The sequence below is a fragment of the Pipistrellus kuhlii genome, unplaced genomic scaffold, assembly GCF_014108245.1.
Source record: "Pipistrellus kuhlii isolate mPipKuh1 unplaced genomic scaffold, mPipKuh1.p scaffold_m20_p_10, whole genome shotgun sequence".
Lineage (NCBI taxonomy): Eukaryota > Metazoa > Chordata > Mammalia > Chiroptera > Vespertilionidae > Pipistrellus > Pipistrellus kuhlii.
Genome location: NW_023425405.1, coordinates 21,257,391 through 21,282,374, shown reverse-complemented (window position 1 = coordinate 21,282,374; position 24,984 = coordinate 21,257,391). Strand labels below are relative to the sequence as shown.

Below are 24,984 nucleotides of genomic sequence, written 5' to 3'. Positions count from 1 at the left end.
AGGTAATTTGGGAGTGACCATGTTGATGTAGCATTTGACCAGATCTTTTTGTCTTCTCAGGGACATCTCAGTGTCAATAGCTTTCCTCTGGCCTTTGTTTCAGAAGAGCCCGAGGCTGCACTTCCCAAGGCCGGCCCCACGTCACTCTGAGTTGCCACTGTGTCCCTAGGTTCCCACAGCCCTGTCAGCACTGCGGTTGCTCCATCCTGGGCCAGGGAGGTTTATGCACAGAACACAGGTGACTCTGCAAGGCTGTGCTAAGCTGCTGGCACAGAGGTACAAGGCAGAGTCCTTCGGCTCCAGCGAGCTCATGGTCAGGTTGGAGCTGTAGTCATTGAATTGTTGCCCTGAGAATCGATCAGGGATGTTTCCCTTTGCTCTCTCCTTCCTGTTGTAGTACTCAATGAGGAAGTGAAGGCCCTGGCCCTGGGCCTGTTGATACCAAGACACAGAGAAATGCCCAGAGATAGGGGAACATGCCAGTGTCACTGTCTGTCCTCTGGCTTTTGTCAGGTGCCTTGGAGTCTGAGTGACTTCCGAAACCACTGGGCCTGTGAGGGAAGGAGACAGAAGCTGGAAAAAGAACAGGGGAGGGACCCTGATGCTGCCTTGGATTCAAGGTTAGAACAGATGTTCCACATGTGCCACGGACATACCTGCTCCGAGCAGACAAAGGGCCACACAGCAGAAGAGCCTGGAGCCCATGGCAGGGAGGGCAAACTGGATAGGAGTCTCCTTGCTCAGAGTTCCGGTCCTCTAAGAACTAATGTTCTGGGCACCTTCTGATTGGAAGTTAGGCAGTGATGTCACTGCTTTGATGTCATTGTCTTTGATGGTTCCCATGAGCCTGGCCTCCTTTGCCAGGTCCCTGGATCAGCTGATCTAGGCACCCTGCTTTGTCCTGCAAAGCCTCTTTTTTTTAAAAAAAAAATATACCGTATTTTTCGGACCATAAGACGAACTTTTTTCCCCCAGAAGTGGGGGGAAAAAGTCCCTGCGTCTTATGGTCCAAATATAGCCTACACATATACTTTAAAAAAAAAGTTTTTTTACTTGCCCGGCTCTGTGTGGTCTCTGTGTGCTTGCCCGGCTCTAAAATGGTTCTAAATGCTGCTGTTTATTTTACAGGGTTGATTACATGTGTTTATGACTGTGATGTTGGGTTTTAATGCACATAAAATATTTTAGGACACTATTTGTTTCAGAATCTTTTTTTCTTCATTTCCCTTCTCTAAAAACTGGTGCGTCTTATGGTCCGGAGCATCTTATGGTCCGAAAAATACGGTATACTTTATTGATTTTTTTACAGAGAGGAAGAAAGAGGGATAGAGAGTCAGAAACATTGATGAGAGAGAAACAGCAACCAGATGCCTCCTATACACCCCCTCCTGGGGATGTGCCCACAACCAAGGTACATGCCCTAGACCGGAATCGAGCCTGGGACCCTTGAGTCTGCAGGCCAACGCTCTATCCACTGAGAAAAACCGGTCAGACCCTGTAAAGCCTCTTGCATGACATGTGTGGCTGGAGGGGCTGGTGGAGGTGGGCTGGGCTTAGGTAGCATGCTGGTCCCCACAAACCCTTTGCTTTTTTATGAGGCAATTGTTCCTCTACCTGTCCCTGCTCCCAGGACATGCAGGCTGCCTCCTACCAGCTCTGCACTCTTCACTTTCCTTTGCAAGCTCAGAGAGCCCCCCTAATCTCTGCACAGTTGAAATTCATGACTTTCGACTGGGACAGCACCTGCAAATTGGGGTTTATGGTATTAAGTCTTATAGCAGATAAAAACACCAAACGAGGCTGTTGCTTAACCCTCTTGGCCCCAGGCTCTGCTCCAGAAACTTCTGGAGCTCAGCAGTTCCACAGTGCCCCCATGTGCTGTGTTTTGGCAGTAACCAAGATTTAGAGTTAGCCACAATATAAGAGGGCAAGAGTTTTAAGATGTGTTTAAATTAGGAATGACTTTCTCATTTGCTTATTGCCCTGTGTTTTTCTTTTTTAATTTAAAGGTACAAAAATCCAGTTCTATCTGATTTGAAATTTTTTTATTGTAAGAGGAAAAAAAATGGTCATGGAGGTGGACTGCAGAGAGATTCCCAAGGATTTGTTGTTGTTAATTCTCACTTGAGGATATTTTTCCATTGATTTTTTTAGAGAGAGTGGAAAGGGGTGGGGGAGAGACAGAGAACAACATCAATGTGACAGATACACATCAATTGGTTGCTTCCCACAAGTTCCCCTTCTAGGACAAGAGATCAAGCTTTCAACTAAGGTACTTGCTCTGCTCTTGGCTCAAACCATACCCGGGACCCCTCAGTCTGCATACTCTATCCACTGAGTTGAACTAGCTAGGGCATCCCAAGGATTTTTTGATGATTAATAATTAGCAGAAGTTGTTTTTAAAATATATATATTTTTATTGATTTCAGAGAGGAAAGGAGAGGGAGAGAGGGATAGAAACATCTATCATGAGAGAGAATCATTGATTGGCTGCCTCCTGCATGCCCCCTACTGGGGATTGAGCCTGCAACCTAGGTATATGCCTTGATCTGGAATTGAACCGTGACCTCCTGGTTCATAGTTCAACCTCAACCACTGAGTCATGCCAGCAAGGTAGCAGAAGTGGTTTTATCTTTGATGACTCCAACAGCTAGTTTAAGGCAGATAATTTAGACAGGCCTCTTTGCAAGGTACCCGCTAATCAGCTTAACACCTGTTGGAAGCTGCCCATTACCTTCACTAGCAGAGAGGTGTAGACAAGGAACCTGGAAGGCTGGTCAACTTTGAGGCTCTGGCAAGGGTCAGAGCCATACACCCATTGTCTCTTGTAGACAAAGGGAGCTGAAGCAACTTCCACTTTTTAGTCTTATGTAAATCCTTGCTGAGGGGCTATCATGGAGCTATTACTGGAATTACCTGCCTAAGGGCTATAGGTGGATCCCAAACCTGAATAAAAGGGATCAAAAGGACGGAGCAAACCATAGTCCTCTTTTGGGCTTCCACCTGACCCCCAATTCCCAAATTAATATTATCTTGTCTAGTCTTTTTCATTTGTGTGCTGCCTCCTCCAGAGCCCGAACTCTGAACCTGAACCCTGAACCTTGCGCAGGTTGTGGGGGGGACACTTGCAACTGGCAGCCCAATGTGGGGCACTCGCAACCCCCCCCCAACTTAAAAAATAATATTAGTTGTTCCCATACTGATGGAGAATTTTTTTTCTACTCTCTTTTCAGAAATCCTCTCTTGCCTCTGTTCATTGATAATAATATAATGCCCATTTCCCCAGATGTGAGCATGCATGTGTATGTAATTAATTTTCTCTAAGTTGTTCTCTGATGCCCAAGTAGAAAATAAAATATTCTAGCCCTCTCTATTTAGTCTGCTAGGAGGTAGTGGCCAGTCTGAATAAATAAAAAGTAAACAAAGGGACTTGGGAAAACAGAATCTGATAAGGAGTCAACTGCAGAACCAGAATGCACAGAAAGACTCCCAGGAGCTGGAGTTGGTGATTGAGAGAGTGCATGGACCACGAGTGACTATAGCTGTGCACCCCTGTTACTGAAAGTAGAGGACAAATACCCAATCCAGGGTAAAGGGTCAAGTCTAGCTTGCTTACACTCTATTAGAGGGAATTTTTAATGGTAACTTTGTTTTTCTGAACAGGTACCCTTAAGCACATCTCCTTTGCCTATAAATTCAACACTGGCCAATAGATCAGTCTTAGGCCTGGTCCTGGGTTTTGTTGACACCAGTACATTGGCAAGTGGTTCACTTTCTAAGAACATTCAAAGACCAGCTTCGTTTTTATCTCTACAATAGGGATCTTGGCATCTGCTTAACTTGCACATTCATGGCTTCTGTTCATTGTTCAGGTGAAGGAAATACTAAGAATCTGAAATTGCAAAGCCTACATCCAAAGTCTCCTTCTGTTTCTTGGACTCAACAGCTCCCAAGGCCACAACACAGAGCAGCCGGTACACATGGCAGGTTGGGGAGTGGGGGTGTTCCCCAGCTCAATGCTTTGGTGTTCTTAGGTAAGGGCTGGCACCCTGAACCTTACTGCCTGTGCAGACACGTGATGCCCTGGCTCAGCCCCATGTGTCCTGGAGCATGCTGGCCCGCAGGCCTTAAGTGAAATACTGTAGCTGCAGAAGGGTCCTTGGAGAATGTGGCCTTTAGGACAGCTAGGCTGGGTGTGAAGACCTGACTAAACACACAAGCAGGATCCACTGTCTTCACCAACAGCCAATTCAGAGCCACGATCTAGAGGCATGGACTCTGTGACTCACAGTTCTGATCAAGAGACTGAAGGGAAAAACAACCACACTGGATGAGGAAACTATTACCCTCAGCAGTGGGAAGGAGGTGTTTTGGAAAAGGTCTAAGCACATCTGGAGCTGGGATCAGGGCTGTGGTCTTGGCCTAACTTGGTTGGAAAGAGCAGTCAGGGAAAGATATCTATTAGAAGCAGGCTTGGTAGGCCCGCTGTGACCAGGGTGTGAGGTGCCTCATGAAAGATTTCCCAGGGAACAAGCTGATAGGAAGAAAATGAAGAACTTGAATCTTTCTGTCCAGGCATAGTCATGTTCAAGACAAGGCCAACCGCAGGCTGTTGGTGTCTGCATGGGATTTAACATTGCCATAGCCAGTGAAGTGACAGGCAGAACTGTACTCGGAGATTTCTGTCTGGGCTCTCATGGGAAATGCTGAACTGAGCCTTGGTTGCCCACAGTTTCCTGACTGGACCCAGGAGGTTTCTGCACAGGCAAAAGGTGACTCTGCAAGGCTGTGTCCTTGCTGCTAGCACAGAAGTACACGGCGGAGTCTTCTGGCTTCAGGGCATCCACGTAAAGGTATAACTGAGAGCTGTCTGAGCAGTTGGGTAAGAAGCGTCTTGGGACAGTGTTATTTTCAACGAGTTCCTTATAGTTGTACATAAACATGAGCTCCAGTGGCTTCTGAGCACTCTGTTTATACCAATACATAGAATTATGCCCCAGATGTTGTTTGCATTCCAAAGTCTTCTTATTTCTCATTCCCATGACCAGGTATCTTGGCGTCTGAGTAATTCCAGTGTCCATGAGGACTGTTGGGGGAAAAGGGACAAAATTCAGACAAAGCCCAGAAAGAAGGGTTTTGCTGCAGCCACAGGGGAATGGCTTGGAACCCAAGGACAGCCATTTGAGCCCAGCACTCACCTGTTCTCAGGACACAGAAGGCCACACAGTAGAGCAGCTTGCAGCCCATGATGGAATCAGAATGAGTGGCATCTTCTAATTGGAATATTCTGGCAGGGGGGCTGGGCTCTGGTTTCTTTGGCCTTGGTTGGTGCTTCTGCCTATGATGTCATTGTCCCTGACAGTTTCTCTTGCCACAGGGGACAGTCCTGCCTTCTCTTTTCATGCCTTATATAGATTCTGATAAAGGATGGATTTCAATGGACCAGAATGAGTTATTCCTCTGGCAGCTGCTCTTTTGCTATTAGCTGCCTTCCTCATTACACAGTTTCTCTATCCTCCTCCCTTCCAGGACTCCTCTCAGCCACAGACCATTTCCTCCTTCCTTCTCTGCTCAGTCAGGCAGGACATCGCTCAAAATTCCATTTCCCCTCAGTGTCTAGGCTCATTGGAGGTCTTTGCCCAGCTGCACAGAGGGAGGTAGATTGGATGGAATAGTGCCCATCATTTAAAGTGCAGGATTGTGATGCAGGCCCAGAGCCAGACACTGGGAAGGGTGCTGAGGGAACCATAGAAGGGACAATCAGTGTCTGTCTCTGTATTGAGGGTACAAGGCTTGGCTGGGCTTAGAGCAAACAGGTTGCTAAAAGAGAACACAGGCATTGGTGCAAAACAAAGGGAAATCAATTTGAAAAAGATTTTAGTTTAATATTGTTGGGATGTCTGCAACTGATGCCCCCATAGGACATAAAGATGGAATCTCAAAGCCTAGCTTCCCTCCTCATCCCACCCCTCCACTGACTCCCAGTCCCTTCCCTTCACCCCATTTCAGAGGTTTCAATAGAACCACAGCTCCTCCTTGTGGCCAAAGCAGCATATCCCCCAGATCTCAGGCCTCTGGCCAGCCCAGAATCCGCAATCCAGACCAATTCCTCATTCCATAGGCTGGATATGAAAATCTAGGGAAATTTGATGAGGAAAGAAACATCTAAAATAACAAAAATAGTTGGCAACAGTACCACTCATCCACCTAGGGCAGTCAATGTTTGCTCAACAGAGATCGGCTATGTCTGGGTTCTTAGTAATAAACAAAACACAGCCCTGCAGATGCCATCCCAGGCTATATGGAGCTTATAGGCCAGCTTGACTGGTTCAACAAATGTTCACTGACCAAGTGCTATGAACAAGCACAAAACGTCATATTCACCCACACAACTCTACTGCAGTGAGGTCATCAAACACACTCACAGATAATGACCAGGGAATAAAATATATCATATGATGTTTGAGAAATGTATTCTGCATTCAAGTGATTAAATCACTTTATATGTGTGACATTCTATTCAACTATTACATAACAGGAACTGCAATGATATGACCCCCAGCGACCTGTCCACTGCTAAAATGTTAGAAATCAAACCAGGCCCATCATTTCTATAAGATGGCTTTCCAATTTGGGGCTAGCTAGGATGACCTACTGTGAGCCATTTCTGCTTCACTAAACAAATTACCTGTTTGTGCTTTTTATATGATTAGTTATTAGAATATCACCTATTTTTTATATGTGCCATTTTACCAACATTGAATTTTTATTTTAGAAAATGTAAATGTATGAATAAACATGAAAATGAAATTATCTATAACTGCTAAATGATTTTTACCATTTATTATTATGTTAGGTATTTATTACCAAGCTAGAGTAACAAGAATTTATATCTATCTCTGTTGGAGGGAAGGAGGGTAGTTATACATGCTTTAAGTCAAGAGTTGATGATTAAATTCCTTTTAGCTTAGAGATGTGCTGGGTCAGAAGGAAAATATTAGCATTTTATAATGTGACAAATTTTATGAGATTTTTAATGTGGCCTGTAAAAAATGCAAAGAATTTAAGCAAAGGGGGTAGGACATTCTCCCCCTGAGAATGTTGTGTATACTACATTCTCAGTATAATGGGCCTCCAATCCACTCTAGTTGGAGATATTCCATTCTCAAATAAGAACCTAAAATTAGCCCTCATTAAAATGCTACAATTATTGTTATTACAATTATAACAAGAAGACACTCCAATTGGCCCCTCTATATGAAACAACAAAAGTCTGAATAAATAGAATTTCATTGCATTGTTTGGCTCCCAATAAATAAGAAAAATTCCAAGGATGACAAAAAACAAACAAACACAGAATTTAAATAGAAACCTCAAACAACGAAAGTGAAAAACTCTGTTGCCCTGAAACATTAACTAAAATAAATATTTCCCAAAGCAAGTGGTAGCTGAAAAGTAAGTTTAAGTTATTTGAATTAGGGAATGTTCCTAAAGAAAGAAAATAATCTAAGGGTGGTCTGAATTGCATGAAGGAATAGTGAAAAAGTGAATAGTTAATAGAGAAGTATATTCAAGCAAACATTGTCTATTTAAAATAGTAATGGCATATGTTGCTTGCAAGTAATTAGGAAAGACATAACTGATTCCAAGACATCTCAGATTTGGGGTATAGAGTACTGAAAAGGAGCCCCAAGAATACATGTAAGGAAATCCCTTTTTCTTGGCCAGTTTCTAATGTATATGCACATGATGGACTCTAGAAGGCTCAGGGGAAAACAGGTGGTGAAAGGCTGGAGAGCTGAGATTTCAGAAGATAGTCATATTGGCGAATATGCTGCGATTCCCACTGAGACCCCAGAAAGGCCATGCACTAGTAATAAGGACAAATGCCAGCCCCCCCTCAAACCCCCCAAAAAAAAGAAGAAGAAAAAAAAAGAAGGGACAAACTAAAACAAACCCCGCATTTAAACCTGCCAGGATAAATCCTAACACTCTTTATAAGAACACTAGAGGCCCAGTACATGAAATTCATGCACAGATAGGGTCCCTAGGCCTGGCTGGCGATCAGGGATGATCTGTGGGGTGATGGAGGGGCAATTGGGGGATCTCCACTGGCATCCACCTTGGCTGGCCTGGGGCCTGCAGGTTGGGGGCAGCTCCTACATTGAGTGTCTTCCCCCTGGTGGTCAGTGTGCATCATAACGACTGGTCATTATGCTGTTCGGTTGATTTGCATATTTGGCTTTTATTATATAAGATAACATAATCCAGTCTCTATTCTAGATCACCCACAATGTACCACATAAATCCCTTTATAATCTTTCATGTAGAAAATTTAGGAGTCTCTTTAGTAGTTCATTCCACCCAAAATCTATTCCCCTTTTGACCCATACTGCTACCATTGTTATTGTACCAAAATAAAAATTTATCATGTTATCTCACTTAAGGTAGGATCAAAGACTAGCTTAGCTGCTGCCTAAAGATTTGTGCCCATTTTTTTTCTTTACATGTCTCATAATATTCTCCATCATCTGGCTACTGTCTTCTCTGGAGGACACTTCTGAGATGACAATCAGAATTAGGAACAATCATACTGGTCATCCTTCTGAAAGAGAGTCTGTAATGCACAAGTGTACCTCTAGTGGCTCTTCTGCCTTAGCCTTGCTTTCTAGTTTATCTATTACCATGGATTTCATGCTTCTTCAAATATTTTTTTATATTAACCAGGGAACTCACTGATAATCTAAATTTCCTTTTGGTCTTAGAAACTTCAGCTCTCCTTTTAGTTTTCACTCATCAAACATTTTTCACCAGAAGTGTTTAAAAAAAATAATATTCTTATGTATAATATGCATATCATGTATAAGATGTATAAGAGCAAAGAAAGGAATAGCTTCTTCCATCTGTTAAGATCTTCAGTGTCTGTGACAGGGCCATTATTTGTTTGAAGAGTCCTGAGTACTTCAGTAAATTTATTAGCAATTCCCTGCTCAAGCTGATGAGCAGAATTGGGAAGACTTTTGAGCATACAAACTGAGAACTACCCTATTAGGCACTGTGAGCTATACTACAGATGAAACTCCAGGCAGGGGTCTCCCAGCAGGATGTGTTGGGTGAACATGTTGTTCCCACAACTTCCTGGCCGTGCCAGCAGGTTTGTGCACAGGGAGGCAGTGACTTTGCAGGGCTGTGTCTTGGCTGCTAGCACAGAGATACACGGCAGAGTCACCTGGCTCCAAGGAGCTGATCTGAAGTTTCAAATGAGCTTTGTCGGAAGATTTAGGTAAGAAACGACTTGGAATTGTCTCATTTAGAATGAGCGCCTTATTATTGTAGGAAAACATAATCTTCAGCAATTTCTTGGAGTCCTGCTTATACCAGTACATAGCATCATGGTTCAGCTTTTGTTCACAATTTAGGGACTTCTTATCCCCTACCCGTGCAATGAGGTATTTTGGAGTCTGGAAAACTGCTGTGTCCAGGGAACCTGAGAAGAAAAGAAACAGAATTCAGACAAGTCCTAGGAGGCAGCCTGTTGCTGGAGATGTGAAAGGGCGTAGAGACTCAGAATGGATCATGCCACCTGGGCCCCTCACTTACCTGCTCCCAGGAAGCAGAGGGCCACACAGCACAGGAGCCTGGAGCCCATGGTGGATTCGGGGCATACAGGCAAGGCCTTAGCCCAGGATTCTGCTCTCCGGTGGTAAGAAGACCAGGCTACAGTGCTCCAAGCCCTGAGAGGTGCGTTGCTGCAACGTCACAACCTAGAATGATTTCCCAATTCTCGAGCTCTCCTCACATGCGTTCTCTTCCTTTTTCACCTCCTACACTTGCTCTTTTCAAAGGAATTTGGGATTTCTAGGGACAGTTTGAGTGGGTGGGCATGTTGTCTCAAGGATGTTTCTCTGCCATCATCCTTATGCCAACAGCTGCCTCCCTCTCCTGTCCCTGCCTTAGCATCTGGCCACTTCCTCTCTTTCTCTCCCTCTTACGCCCCATCTCAGAGTCTGCCTGGACTCCTTCACAATAATGCAGGATGATACCACCCACATCTTGCCTCCTCTGCATATCTGACTTGCACTCAGACATTGTGTCAGTTGTGGGACACTGCCTATGAGGTGCCCCCTGAGAACCAGCTATAGGCCATTTCCCATTGCTTGATTGATGCTAGTTAGGAGCAAATCCAGTTAATGAGTCCTTGAGTTTATTGAAGGGGCAAACTGCAGCCCTGCCCCCTGTGATTTTCTTATCTGTCCAGGGACCAGAGCAATGTGGGGAATAAGGGGCTGCTAGGGAGTTAGAAGTCAGATGTGATACGAGTAAAGAAGTGATAGAGGCGAGTAACAGCATGGAGTTGTGGAAATGTAAGTGGATTGATTTGACTGTCCTTGAATTGTCTATAAGTCACCTTCTCTTTTGGTAACAGTTTACAACTCAGTGTCTAGCCTAGGGTTTCTCAGCCTCAGCACTACTGACATATTGCACAGGATAATCCTTTGTTGGGGAGGCTGTCCTGTGAAGACAGAATGTTTAGCAGCACCTCTGGTCTCTATGTACTACATGCCAATAGCACTGTCTCCCCCCCCCCCCCCCCCCCCAGTTATGACAAGCAAAAATATCTCCAGATATTGCCAAATTGTACCCTTCTTGAAGCCCAGCTTCTCCTTTATTCTTTCTACCTGTCCTTGACCAACCTCAAAAGTTTTGGTGGGGCCACAGCACCTCCTAGTGGTCAACAAGGCACAGTTCTCAGCCCTTAATAAACCCAAGTCAGCAAAGACTGGGGTAAGGCCAGGGAACCAGGACTGCCACAGAGCCACATAGGTTGGTCTCTCTCTCTCTCTCTCTCTCTCTCTCTCTCTCTCTCTCTCTCTCTCTCTCTCCTATCTCTCTCTTTCCTTCCCTCCCCCTCCCTCTACCTCTCTCCCCTTCTCCCTCTCTCTCTTTCTGTTTCTGTCTCTCTCACACAAACACTGTTTGGAAACACTGTCAATTCCTTGTAAAACCCCTTCAAAAACAGCTGCCCCGTGGTGTTCTTTTTTCTTTTTCTTTTTTTTAACTGAACACAAAACAAGCACTAGAGATACAGTAGTGAACAAATCAGAAATCACCACCATCCTTGCTGGAATGTCTAGCTTGCTTGATTTGTTGGTGGTCATTGAATGGCTTCTTAGTTTCAAATCATGTATAAGACAATATGCTCACTCTCATGATGCTTATATTCTGATAAAAAAAAAAAAAAACCTCAAGAGATTCCCCTAGACTAGAAATATAAAACAGGTGCCATATGGAGGTTAGGAGTATAACCAATATTAACACAGTTAAATAATGTCCTTCGCATGGTGTCTCATTTCCTCATCTATAAAACAATGGGCTGACACACATAATTTCCCAGTCTCTGTCCAGTTTTAAAGTTGTATGACCCCAACCAGAGATAGCCCTAGATGTTGCCATGGGTATAAAACTGGGCATCCAGTGTACCAAGAACCTACTTCATTGTACCACATAGCTTATATGTGCAGCTTTCCAAAGAAAGGGAGAGAGGGGAGTAGAGCGAGGGAGAAAGGGAGGGAGGAAACCAATAGTAAAAAACATGGATAAGGGGCTACATATATACTAATTCTGCACATAAGAAGGCGTGACTATGGTCAATGAGTAGATTTCAGATGAATTATTTACTTAAGTGTTTTTTGCAAATGCTCTTAAAAAATCAGCTGCACATAGGCCAACAGGATGTAGATGAAACTGCTATAAAGAAACATGTGTCACATGGCATAGGGTTAGTCATGGTTGTTGACTTACATTTTCAACAGGAAAGGTAGAAAACAAGAATTTTTTGTTGCCTATTAAGAATTTTCCAAAGGATAGGATGACATAAAGAAATGGATTCTCTGCCCCTTTTTGCAGGGAAATCCTCCACAGAAAGAACTGTCACTGGGTGCTTGGGAAATGTTGGGTTTGATTGCAGCACAAAAGTTAAAAAGGGAAGAAATATGCAATAAATTTCGCATGAAGATAACTTCATTCACAGAAAGGTAGGGAGTCCTACAACCTGTGGGGATGAGGTACAAGAAGAACTGGAACAAAGGGGTAGTGGGCTGGATGATAGCAGGATGCCTATTGTGGACATTGGTCATAGTTGGGGTTGTCCAATATTAAACTCCTGCTTATATTTGAACAGCTCCCAACAGTTTGGGTATTCATGAGAAAAGATGTGTATGTTGGGATCTTTAAAAGTTGAATCTTCTTTTCATTCTAGAAGCAAGACCTCCATCATTGCCTCCACTTTTTGTGACTTTAACAAGGACACAACTCCACTTGGCAGAGCTTTCTCCATCCACCAATTCCCCGAGAACTCAGCGGGAAGACCAGGCTGTGTGGTCTGGGATAAGGGCAGAGAAGGAAAATGTCTTGTGTCTAGTTCTATCAAATTTAGTTACCTGGACATAGAGCTCCGTGAAGATTAAAGTTACATCAGACTTAGTCTCTCTTCTCACTGGTGCTCAGAACTGATTTCTAGGGTCTGCTAGGGGACAAGGGCCATGACTCCCCTTTCATTCTGCTCAACTGGCTCTTAGTTATTGGTGGCTCTGACCTTGAAAAAGTCCCTTTTCTTTCTGATAAAAATACAAAGTCAGCATACGCATTGACTCTTTTTAAAAATATATATATTTTATTGAATTTTTGAAGATAGAGTGATAGAGAGATGGGAACATCAATGAAAAACATCATTGATCAGCTGCCTCCTGCACACCCCTCATAGGGGATTGAGCCCGCAACTCAGGCATGTGCCCTGACTGAGATTCAAACCAATGACCTCTTGGTTCCTGGCTCAGTGCTCTGCCATGAGCTGCACCAGCTGGGCACACATTGACTCTTGAGGTCATATGCCTCAGGTGGACCAATGGCCATCAGTTTTCCAAATGAAAATCCAGATCAAAACCAGATGGGACAGTCTGCTCCCACAGGTCATTCACCTTCATAAATCATCAGTTCATGCTATTGGCCTCCTTAGCTTTTGAAATTTCATTTAGCCAGTCAAAATATTTATGCTTACTATTTCTACTATTGTATGAATTATAAATATTTAATCTTCAAGTTATTTGAAAGTAATATGAGCAATAATTAACAAAAATTAAATGCACTACTATGGTGTGTGGGCATTATTTATTAACTTTCAAATGTGATTATGTGTCACCTTATTTTTATTAGTTGGAAGAAGCTATAGATGTTTTGTGGAGTGAGGGAGGTTCAGGAGGATACTGAATTCTCAAGCCTTGAGTTAAAGTTACTCACATAGAATATTCAATATTGACTTTAGAAGTGTGAAGTATGTTTTCCTGCAGTTTCTAATGTTTATAACTTTCAACAGATGTTGACAGTTGCTCATAATACAGAAAGTTAAATAATTGCTATCCAAGCATAGACAAATGAATTGGTTGTCTTTAGCGGATTCCTGTGTTTCATTCTAAGACGAATTACAAAATCAACTTTCACAAAAGGACTAGTCATTTTTCTGTTAAACTGCTTGTGAGCTAGGCTTTCACTTTTGGACAGTTAGGTAGAATAGATATTCTGAAACTTCCTTCTTCTACATACAGCGAGAATTGACATAAAATATAATTTTGTGAACTGCCAAGATTTTTAAGAAATAAGGAAAATTCCAAAAGTTAAAAACAAAACAAAACAACAACAAAAAACACATCAAGAGCCTTGAGTGAAAGCAAAATGAGAAGCTCCTTTCAGATCTGGGATGTGAATGTGTATCTTTTCTATCTCTAGGTGTTGTGGTATCAAGTGTTCTTGAGTCTGGACAATTCTAGCTGTCATGGGTCATTGGATTGGAGATATGGACCAGAAGAAAATTTGTTGATGGTATTTTGATAGAACCATTTCATCAGATCCAGAAGGGCTTCCTATCATTTCCTGCTCCAGAACTCAGAAGACCACCAGGCAGAGGGACAAGAATGAAACTGTTCCTATAATCTGGAGTGAGGGACGTGTGGCTCTAGGGCTCCTCTGGCCAATAAATAGACATCCCTAAATTATTGTAATCTCTGCAAGATCCCAAGAAACTTCTGGCCTCTCAGTGCCTGAGTCCAGGAGCTCCCATCCCAGCAGGCTGGACTGAGCTGAGAGGAGGTGGACAGCATTTAGGTATAATTTTATGCATTGGTATGAACAGAATGTTGAACCCCAACCCTAGTCCCAGCCTTCTCGTTGTCTCAGGAATATCCGCCACCTGCATCTGCCTGTGGGCTCCATTGTCCCCACCTCAAACCCCTCTTCCTTCTAACTTCCTGCAGGCTGCCGTGCAACTGGTCTGGAGGTACAGGCTGGGGCAGAAACACCTGCAGATCAACACAGAGCAGAACACTCTGTATTTAACCCCTCACATATCAGTACTGACTCCCAGCCTCTGCCAACCCCATTCTTCCGTGTTGTACACAAAACCAGACTTGCCCTTAACCCTCTCCCATCCAGGGAGTTTCTTCAACCCTCCCTCAGAGCTCCCTGCATCTCAGTAGAGTCATAGCTCCTCCTTGTGGCCAAAGAGAAGCCTTGTGCCAGGACCCAATTCTCCCACATAGATAGTAAGGCAGTACAGGTCTGAGAGAGAAGGACATGCAATCAGAGGGCTGTAATTAGGCCCCAGCCTGCCCATCTCAGAGTGAAGTCTCAACCAGGATGAGGCTTATTGTTGTACCAAAACATGAGCTCTAGAGATGTCTCAGCATTCTGTTCATACCAATGCATAAAATTATGCCTAAATGTTGTCTACACATCAATTTTATGACTTCTCATACCTGGTTATAATTTTCTGACTATCATTCTCTCCTTTTCCCTGTACTGTCCTCTGTGACTATAGTATTCCAACCCTAAACCCATTACCACCTCTCTTCTTCTAAAACATAATTTGAAGTAAAGGCAATTGTGAGATACTTATTTTAAGATTACTAATTTTACCTCAAGACAGATCTGATTATTGAAATGGACCCATCATTCAATTTCAAGTCCAGATATGGGGCATGTAAACGGTTTCACCTCTATCTTTGAGAACAGGATTGACAAATGGTGGCTCAGAGACAAGTCTGGTCTACAACCTGCTTCAATGAATGAAGTTTCACAGAACCAGGCTGCACTCACTCATTTGCATAGTGTCCTCAGCTGCTTTCATGCCACAACAGCAGAGAAGCTATAACAGGGACCAGGCTGCCTGCAAAGCCAAAGCCAAAATGATTCACTCTCTGGCCTTCTACAGAAAAAGTTTGCTGACCCCTGCTAACAATTTTATGGAGAGGATCACCTGTAGCTAGAGTAGAAATGACCCCCAAACGAATACCATTCTCAAGCAAGATTCTCAGGGAAACCCAAGTCTGGTTCCAGGATTCACTTTACCCAGAAAGATCATTCTAGTCACTGATTTTCTATATATGATGAAGATTATAAATACAACTTAGACGCTCAGGTTAGCATCAACATTATTACACAAACATATACTTCGTACGTTGGTTTTGTTGTTGTAATTTTGCTGCCCTGTTTACCTCAGATTTTTTAAAATATATTTTATTAATTTTTTACAGAGAGAAAGGGAGAGGGATAGAGAGTTAGAAAGATCGATGAGAGAGAAACATTGATCAGCTGCCTCCTGCACACCTCCTACTGGGGATGTGCCCACAACCAAGGTACATGCCCTTGACCGGAATTGAACCTGGAACCTTTCAGTCTGCAGGCTGATGCTCTATCCACTGAGCCAAACTGGATAGGACTTACCTCAGATTTTTAGTAAGTTTCTTTAGTAGGTCATTTTTCAAGGAGTGGAATTCTTATTTTAAAAATTTCCCCTCACTTTGCATCATAAAGAGCCAGCATGGCCTCCAGGAATAGAGCTGCAGGAACTGGGAAAGTGGCTGGAGAAGCTATGGAAAGAGAAAAACAGACTCCCTCAAGGAAAAGAGCATAAAATTTCCATTTGAGGCTGGTGACTCCTGCTTCTGTCAATGTAAAAGTCGATAGATTTGCTGGAACCCAATCAGATGGCAGTTCACACACACGTTTACACAGTCCTCCAAGGCCACTAAGCAATGTGCCTGGGAAAGAGAGGTGACAAATACAGATTAATTAAATACAGACACATGCTCCTCGGCCACCCTGTGCTTGAAGTTAGGAAGAAAAGTATAGTTACCAACATACTCTGCATATGTGGATATGGACACCCCCCTCAACCCCACAGCTGGTAGCTCTGTTTTGTGTGGGCTGAGGAAGAAGACCCACATACAATGATTGTAAATGAAAATTCATTGATGTTATTGAGAACAGAAGTTTAGCCCACATCAAGTACAGGCAAGAATATTTTGGAATTTTGCAGGGTCAAATTTCTCAGAATGATTTACAGTATTTCAGAAGGAAAAGGCACTTTGTATGTCTAAGATCCTTTACAATCATGCAAGGATATCTCCTTAGATATGTTCACTCAGTTTACATCAATGACAAACTGCATATATATGTATGTATATATATGTGTGTACGTGTATATGTGTGTGAATAGATAGATAGATAGATAGATAGATAGAGAGAGAGAGAAAGAAAAAGAGAGAGAGAGACAGACTCATGCTGATTCAGTATTTGCCTGGCCCCTTCAGAAGGGAGCTTTGTCCTAGTCACTTTCACTTAGAATATTAATCACTGACACCTAATATTCAGATCTACTTTGCTTCATCCCCCTTCCACCACAGCTACCACCAGCGATCTTTGATTTTTCCCTCTTTTTTTCGTTGTTCAACCATCTACCTTATGTTTGGTGTGCATACCACTAGTAGTTTTTAACATGATTTTAGATAGTGCACAAATGACCATATAAATTCACCAGCACACAAAATATCAATGTCTTTGCTCAAGAAGAGACACGGGGAAAAACCCCCAGTCCATTTAAATATGAAAATGTCACTTACATTCCAGGCACTTTGTTAAGTGGCTTCCATGTTCCATGTGTGAGAAGAACCAGTCTGGAACCCATCACTTGGCATCTCCCCCCACATCCCCACTACTGCTTTAGATGACTGAATCATTCCACTGCAGCCAGACAAGCCCACATTCCTTTATCTCCAGGTATTTTCTTGGGAATTTGAAATCAATCCTAGCTAACTCCCTTTACCTGGCAATCTCCACTCTTCCTGATAGAAGAAGTTCAAGTAGTAAAGCCCAGGACACATAGGAGAGAACTTTCTAGGATATAGCAGCACACACTCCAACTATTGTGAAAGCTCTGCTCTAAGATGTTGTGTTTCTCATATGGTCCAAGAAGTAAGTCTTGTGAGGTTCAGGAGAAGTTTCAGGGTGATGTAGAATCATACAACTCCCCATACTGTGGTGGTGTCATCAGTGGGACGTGTTTGAACAGGATAAGAAGACTCCCCTTTCTGGGTCTGACTGTTCTCTTACTTCTTAGTGTTTCCTGATTGTTAGGGGCCAATGAAAAGCAACTTGCTGCCTTATGAACCATTCATTCAGTAGTTATCCAATACCTATACTGTCCTGAAACTAAAAGCACTTTCCCATATGACCTGAGAAGTTACCTTGTCCACCCTTTCTCCTTAGATCAGTCATTCTCAGCTGGAGATGATTTTGATCTTTAGGGGGAAATTTAGAAGTTGTCATAACTGGGAGGAGGGGTTAGTGCCACTTGTAACCAGAGGCCAGGGATGCTGATAAATATGCTACAGTGTGCAGGGCATTCCCCACAAAAAGGAATTGTCTGGCCCAAAACTTCTAGTAAATCATCTTCGTATCAGCAAAATTTCAAATGTAAAAAAAACAAAACAAAAAAACATAAACTACTTCCAGAGGGATGATTTATTAAAGCAGAAATAGCATGCTAGTAGGCCACTCAGGTGTATTGCATGGATGTAGAAACTGGGTATGTGTGGGTGTAAAAGCTGGAGGTTAGTTCTCACTGAGAGCCACATATTCTGGATACTTCTTCTGTAGCCCATTATGATGATAAATCCTGTTCTGGACCTCATTGTTGAATTTTTCAGAATCCTATATGCTCCAGAATCATCCCTTAATTTGATAGAGCTCAGATTGTTCTCTTTGCTCATATTCATGGTATCACAGTAGAAGATATGAACCCTAAATTGAGGCTGCTTGAGTTTGAAACTATACTAACCACTTAATAGCTATAAAACTTTCAGCAAAACAAAAACTTCTCTAAGCCTTACCCTCATCTACAGAATAGTAAAATTTATAGCAATAAGTCCTAAAGTTGTTGGTGAGGATTGGGTGAGTTGATATATGTAGATTCTCTCTACAGTGCTTGATGCATAGTAAGAACAACCCAAATTTCAATTGTCTTATCATTGGCCAAGAATTCTGTATTATTTTGGTCTTAAGATTTTGGTGAACTTATTAGGGAAGTACTCCATAGACTCTGAAGTTCCTAGGTTGGAATCCTGACCCTAGCATGTATTTGTTGCATGATTTTGGTCAAATGTCACATACTTTTATGCATCTCCGTTTACCCATCTGTAAAGAGGAGATAATAATGGGTATCTTATAGGGTTCTTATGAGAATTACTAAATTAATATAAGCAAAGTACTTAGAAAAGTCCTGATATATAGTAAGTTCTGGATAAATATGTTATAATTTTCACTCTCCTATTTTAAATCAGAATTACCTCTCTCTTCTCAGGGGAACAAGTTATTTCTATTCATAATGAAAGTTAACATGTATACACAAGACCAGAGTTACCACAGAAAAATTATATAACCATGAAAGAACCAGTGTTAATTAAACATCAAGGGTATGAAATTCAAGGTAGTCTTCAGGATAAAAGTTTACAGTTGGAACAACCAAGTACCTAAGATTTTTTGTTTGGGAATCAGGACACCTGTAGCTCTGTTCTGTGACCTTACTCCAACTTACTTTTCTATTATGGGGAACAGTTCCCACCAGGTGGGGTCATTACTCTCATTCCCATGACCTTCTGGAAAAGTGGTTGATGTTTAAATTTGAAGCTGAATTATCTTCAATTTGGCACAAAAATGAATTCTAAATTTGGATTTGTGTGTTTCCAGTGAAGTCACTTTTTCTGGCACCTGTGACTATAGGTGTCGATGGCAAACCTGGAGGTATAAATAGCAGTGGGTAGAACCCTTCATTCCATTGCCCACCAGATCCAGTGAGCAACCATGAAGGCCCTCATCTTCCTTGCTCTCCTGGGAGCTGCTGGTGAGTCTCTCTTACTAAATGAATCTATAGGTGTCTGGAATGTATTTAAGTTTGCATTTTGTACTTTGAGAGACAGCAATGAATGTTGAATATATCTCTGTACTCAAGAAGCTTAAAACGTTGAGGCAACAGTACATAGTACCTGTGTCTATAGATAAATAAGTCTCATTTATTGGGGAAAGATCACTAAACAGGAGTGATCAGTATAGATTAGGTATAAAGAAGCAGAATCTGACCTCAAATTCAAGGTAAAATCTACAAAGAAGAGAGAAAAGAAAAGGACAGTCAACAGTAAAGAAATGTTGCTTTGACCTTTCTAAGGATTTGGAGTTAATACCTAGGACAAACGACTAATCGTTTGCTCCTTGCAGAGGCAATGAGGGTTAGAGCCTGAGTCTTTTCTAGACTGAAGGGCATCTTAGCAGGGATCATAGCAGGCAAATATATTTTCTTTCTTATGAATAAAAGCTATGAGCTGGGTTTTACAACTACTTAGCTAACAAAATCTCACCAGTGTAAATCATCAAAAGAGATAGAGAAATGAATACTTTTACACTACGAAAACTTACTACCAAAATTACATTTTCCAAAATTTGGCAAGTTTAAATTCAATACAGCTATCTGCATACCTGGAAATGACTTTCCCAAGATTACTTTAAAATACTTGAACAATAGAACACATATAATGTAATGAAAGACTCTGAAGCCATAAGAAATCTTAGTATATCTGAATAAATTAAAAAATGTTGGAAAGATAATTGGGATAAGGGGGAAGGTTGGAATCAGAAACCTTATAATGTTCTATGAAATTATTTTGTGAAGATAAAGGCCAAGAAGAGAAATTTCAGGGTGTGGGTAGTACAAAATTTCCTTCTTTCAGGCCAGAACATTCTCAGCTAGCTTCTAAAAGCTTTCTTTAGGTTAACCACCTGAGATGATCTATCCTATACCAACCACCTCAAATAAACATAACCCTGAGTATCACAAAGCTTTACTGAAAACCTATTTGCATGGTTTCTCAGCACAGTTTTATGTAAAAAGTATTCTTCATGTTCTTAGATAATGGTTGGTGTTCAGGACATTTATTATGTAAAGTCTCTTATCTGTGTGTATAAGGGGGGTAGCATCACATATATAAAAAACTATATATTTATCAAATTTAAAGCATAAATTGATACTTATGGTATAAGTAGGGAATCTGTTAGAGGTATAGAAAAACTAGGTTTTTAAAATTTTACATTATCCCTAACTGGTTTGGCTCAGTGGATAGAGCATTGGCCTGTGGACTGAAATGTCCCAGGTTCAATTCTAGTCACGGGTATGTACCTTGGTAGCAAGCACACCTCAATAGGAGGTGTGCAGGAGGCAGCTGACCGATGTTTCTCTATCATCGATGTTTCTAACTCTCTCTTTCCCTTCCTCTTTGTTAAAAAAAAATCAATAAAGTATATATTTTAAAAAATAAAAAGTAAAAAGAAAATTACATTAAATATCACCATTTTCTGATTATGTGTGACAGGAAAACATTATCTGAGCTTTTCTGGTTAATCTACAAAAACTTGGTGGTGAGTCAACATCCCAAGATGGATCTGTTTAACAGATAGTTTCCAATTTTTCTCTGTCAGTTGCTTTCCCCGAAGATGACGATGACAAGATCGTCGGAGGCTACACTTGCCGAAAGAATTCCATCCCCTACCAGGTGTCCCTGAACGCTGGCTACCACTTCTGTGGTGGTGCCCTCATCAACGACCAGTGGGTGGTGTCCGCTGCTCACTGCTACAAGTCGTAAGTAACCAGTACTCACATCCCTGATCAACTCATTCCTTAGCCCTTCCAAAGCACAAACAGGATAAATAACAGAGTTATGATTTAAGGGTGAGCATTCAGGTTCTAAGGGCCTCATTTTTCTCCCAGGCATTGAATGACTCATTGAGGGACTTTCTCATGGTGTCCTAAGAGTTCCCTGATATCCTTCCAAATAAAGACATTAAGGGGAAATAGTGAGTGATGAAGTATATACTTAGAACTAGCTTCAAAGCATTAATTATTAAATAGCTCAACCAGAAAAGAATGCCACATGGAGGTAATAAAATAGCTGAAATTTCCAGTGCATTGAAAATAAGCACAACTCATTCCACGCATTAATATCTTGTCATGTCTCTGATTGCTGCTGCATCTCTCTAAAATAATTTGTAATTCCAACCAAAGGAGAAAAGTAGATGCTGCTTAATTGCCAATAATTCCCCTTTTACCCTCATTGTTTTATTGATGTCATTTGGTTCCAATTCTCATGTTTTACTACTCCAACATGAAGGTGAGCTGTCAGTCTGTGCCTATAGTGACACCTACCTAAGGATTCCTCTAACTGTACCCTTAAGTACAATTGCCTGTGTGTGTGAATGCTTGAAGGGGATGATGCCTGTGCTTCTGCTCATGACTGGGTATACCTTTAAGGGGGAAAGTTCAAGTTAAATAGATAATTTTTAATCCTTTAATCCAGTCGAATCCAGGTGCGTCTGGGAGAGCACAACATTGAAGTCGTCGAGGGCAATGAGCAATTCATTAATTCAGCCAAGATCATCCGCCACCCCAAATACAATCCCAGCACCATCGATAATGACATCATGCTGATTAAGCTGAGCTCACCTGCCACCATCAGCTCTCGAGTCTCCACTGTCTCTCTGCCAAGAACTTGTGCAGATGTTGGTACCCAGTGTCTCATCTCTGGCTGGGGCAACACCCAGAGCGTTGGCAGTAAGTGTCACCTGAAACACAGGCACCAAGTCTGAGAATCCTAGAGGCAAAAGGCATGTGGAGAGCCAATTAGTCAAAACTGTCACTCAAGACAAGGTTCACAAAGGTAGTCTGTGGATATATGGAGCCTTAGATTATGGGAATGGAAATGAGGAAGATTCCTTTGTCGGAAGTTAGAGCACTATAATGAATTATGATAAAGATGCCAGGTATTCAACAGAAGTGATTAGTGATTTACAGAGAACTAGAAACTGAGTGATAAATAGAACCTAGACTAAGAAATTAGGGACTGCCTGAAGTATAAACCAACTTGAGAAATAAAGTCTCTAAATTTGAAATCTGTGGTCGCTGATGCTAGTCTCAGAGAACAACTTGTTGATTAAAACTCTTTGGAAGGCCTTCCAAATAAAAGTTGTTCTTCAAAAGTAGAAGTTACTAATAATCTGAATGAAAGAGTGGGGGTATTGGGAAGGGCATGAAGAAATCATGGGAAAAAATATTTTAGAAATCCTGTAACTTTCTTCCATCATTAATATATATATATATATATATATATATATATATATATATATATATATATATATATATTTACTGTTGATGTTATTACAGATTTCCCCCTTCCCCCTTTTATTCCCATTCTCCCAGCCCTTACTTCCCCATGTCTTCACTACCCTATTGATAAGCATATAAGTTCTTTGGTTTATTTATTCTCATGCCTCCAACCCCACATTGAGGTATGGCAGTCAGTTCCATGCCTCCTTGCTCTGGGTCTTATTTGGTTGGTCAGTTCATTCTACTCATTAGATTCAACAAATAAACTTCTTCCATGTTTTACTCCTGCACCCAACAGGTAACTACCCTGAGCTCCTGCAGTGCCTGGATGCTCCCGTCCTTTCTGACAGTGTTTGCCGCAAAGCCTACCCAGGCCAGATCACCAACAACATGATGTGTCTGGGCTTCCTGGAGGGTGGAAAGGACTCTTGCCAGGTGAGGGTCTTTGCACCCCTTTTCTTTCAAGCTCCATCTCATGCATTTCCACCAAATCTCCCCTTTTCTTAAACACAGAAGATTAAAAGGCTTTTTCTGGAACTGATCATGAGGAGTGAGGGACAGATTTGGGATAAATGATCATTTTTCTTTTTGCCATATGAGTGGTTAGAATTAAGGGTAAAAAGATACATAGAAGATGGTGTGCTAATAGCACAGCTAAGATACCCTTCTGATTGGATCTATTATAGCAGAACACTCTAAAAGAGCAGGGCTAGCTGAGAAGCCTTACACTCTGCTATTACCACCTCTTCTTGGCCCTATATGCTTGTAACTAAGGAAAGAGAAATATCTAGAAGGAGAGGGAAGGAAGAATGGGGATGTTATGTGGATACTGAGGGCTGAAGGGGCTTCATGGAGGATCAGCAGCAGCCTGGGAAGATGGCCACAGTATAATGGAGGAACATTTTTGAGCCCTTATCCTATCTGAGTGTGGCTGAAAGTTCTAAACGGCTTTTCCTTCTTGTTTAGGGTGACTCTGGTGGCCCTGTGGTCTGCAATGGACAACTCCAGGGCATTGTCTCCTGGGGCTATGGCTGTGCCATGAAGGGCAAACCTGGTGTCTACACCAAGGTCTGCAACTACGTGAGATGGATCCAGGACACCATGGCTTCCAACTAAGCACATTTATCGTCTCCTGACCCATCCCTGTTAGACAACTTTACCTTCTTCCTATGCCTAAGAACTGTACCTAAATAAAAATATTTTGTCCTGCATTAAATATGTCTAAGAACTCTCCTTATTTGGTAGTCATAAACTTGCTATGGAAACAGGCTGCTGAGTAAGAAGGTGGATATTGACTTGAATTCTCATATCAGGGTAGAATTTGGAAATTTATTTGGTTATTCACCTAATCAAAGTAAATTCACTGATCACCTACTATGTGCCAGACCGTGTAGGGCAGTGAGGATATAAAGATTAATAAGGCTAGGGGTAACTGTTACCATCACATTTTTAAACAGATAGTGACACTAATTTACAGAAAGTTAAAATCAATTTCCCAAAATTATTCAACTAGCTCATAGGAAAGCTGGGAGATGCACTGGCTGTCCTTATTCCCAAAGCACCACTATTGCTTGACAATGTGCTCTCCCTTTTGTCTCTAATCTCTTTGAAACTCTGTGAGGCTAGAAAAATTAAAACCTCTAGAAAGTGGAAGTTTTAAAAATCACAGATGTCCTGCATTATTCAAGGTTCCGCCTAACCATATGCCAGTTGTTCAAGATCTTTCTTATTTTCCAATTGGGATTTTATTGCTATTGTAGCCATTATGCCAAAGATAATCTGTGGACCTATTCCACCATCCAGCCCTCCAAAACCCCAGCCCAAATTATATACTATTTTGAATTGTAAGCAAAAAAAAAGTGTCAATGCAGATAAGTTTACAGAACATAGATCTATTACTTTGAGGTCATAAAAGTCTTGGCTATTGAGGAGTTATTTGTTCTCTTCAGCCCTTCTAGAAAGGCAGCTTGGCCACCCTGGTTAGCTTCTCAACACCTTCCCTCAGCTCTAGTCTCTTTCATGATCATCCAGAGGATGGATTAGAGTACAATTCCAAACACACGATTTCTATGCAAATCTGGCATGGTTAAAGGAAAAAGACCCAAGTAGGTCTGAGCATGGAAATATTGGAGATGGAGAAGGTTTAAAAGAGGAAAATGTTTGTGGTCCCAGTGAACAGTTAAATGAGAGATATGTCTTAATTGGGTTGGGCTGCTATAACCAAAGATCTATAGACTTTGTGGCTTGAGCAAAAATTTCTCACAGTTCTAGAGGTTGGGAAGTGCAAGATAAAGTACCAGCAGGAAATGGTCAGAGCTTCCTTATATATAGCTAACATCTCATTTATTCTCACATGGCTGAGAGAGCTCATTGTATTGTCTTCTTCTTATAGGTACACTAATCCCATCATGGGGATTCCACACTCATGACCTCATCTAAACCTAATT

The 24,984-nt window shown here is 41.8% G+C and overlaps 1 protein-coding gene, 1 long non-coding RNA gene and 2 gene segments (V, D, J or C); 2 read left to right on the top strand and 2 right to left on the bottom strand.

The window, feature by feature from the left end:
• Positions 1 to 4,694: 4,694 nt before the first annotated feature.
• Positions 4,695 to 5,926, bottom strand: LOC118714561. The segment is given in 2 exon segments: positions 4,695 to 5,086; positions 5,199 to 5,926. Coding segments are annotated over 2 exon segments (441 nt in total).
• Positions 5,927 to 8,835: 2,909 nt separating this feature from the next.
• On the bottom strand, positions 8,836 to 10,657 carry LOC118714153. The segment is given in 2 exon segments: positions 8,836 to 9,487; positions 9,601 to 10,657. Coding segments are annotated over 2 exon segments (474 nt in total).
• Positions 10,658 to 11,586: 929 nt separating this feature from the next.
• LOC118714160 lies at positions 11,587 to 13,686 on the top strand. The gene is made up of 2 exons (XR_004986491.2): positions 11,587 to 12,035; positions 12,260 to 13,686. It is a non-coding gene; the product is annotated as an uncharacterized LOC118714160 (long non-coding RNA).
• Positions 13,687 to 19,087: 5,401 nt separating this feature from the next.
• Positions 19,088 to 23,748, top strand: LOC118714134 (cationic trypsin-3). Its single transcript, XM_036429071.2, has 5 exons — positions 19,088 to 19,231; positions 20,857 to 21,016; positions 21,732 to 21,985; positions 22,836 to 22,972; positions 23,504 to 23,748. The coding sequence occupies exons 1-5, from the start codon at positions 19,192 to 19,194 to the stop codon at positions 23,651 to 23,653; spliced, it is 741 nt and encodes a 246-aa protein (XP_036284964.1). The 5' UTR covers positions 19,088 to 19,191; the 3' UTR covers positions 23,654 to 23,748.
• The last annotated feature ends 1,236 nt before the right edge of the window (positions 23,749 to 24,984 follow it).

Excerpts from the sequence above, each read along its gene's own strand:
- LOC118714134 (XM_036429071.2), top strand. The coding sequence starts at position 19,192 with ATGAAGGCCCTCATCTTCCTTGCTCTCCTGGGAGCTGCTG. Across the intron at positions 21,986-22,835 it reads CAACACCCAGAGCGTTGGCA|GTAACTACCCTGAGCTCCTG; the intron begins GTAAGTGTCACC and ends TGCACCCAACAG. Across the intron at positions 22,973-23,503 it reads GTGGAAAGGACTCTTGCCAG|GGTGACTCTGGTGGCCCTGT; the intron begins GTGAGGGTCTTT and ends CTTCTTGTTTAG.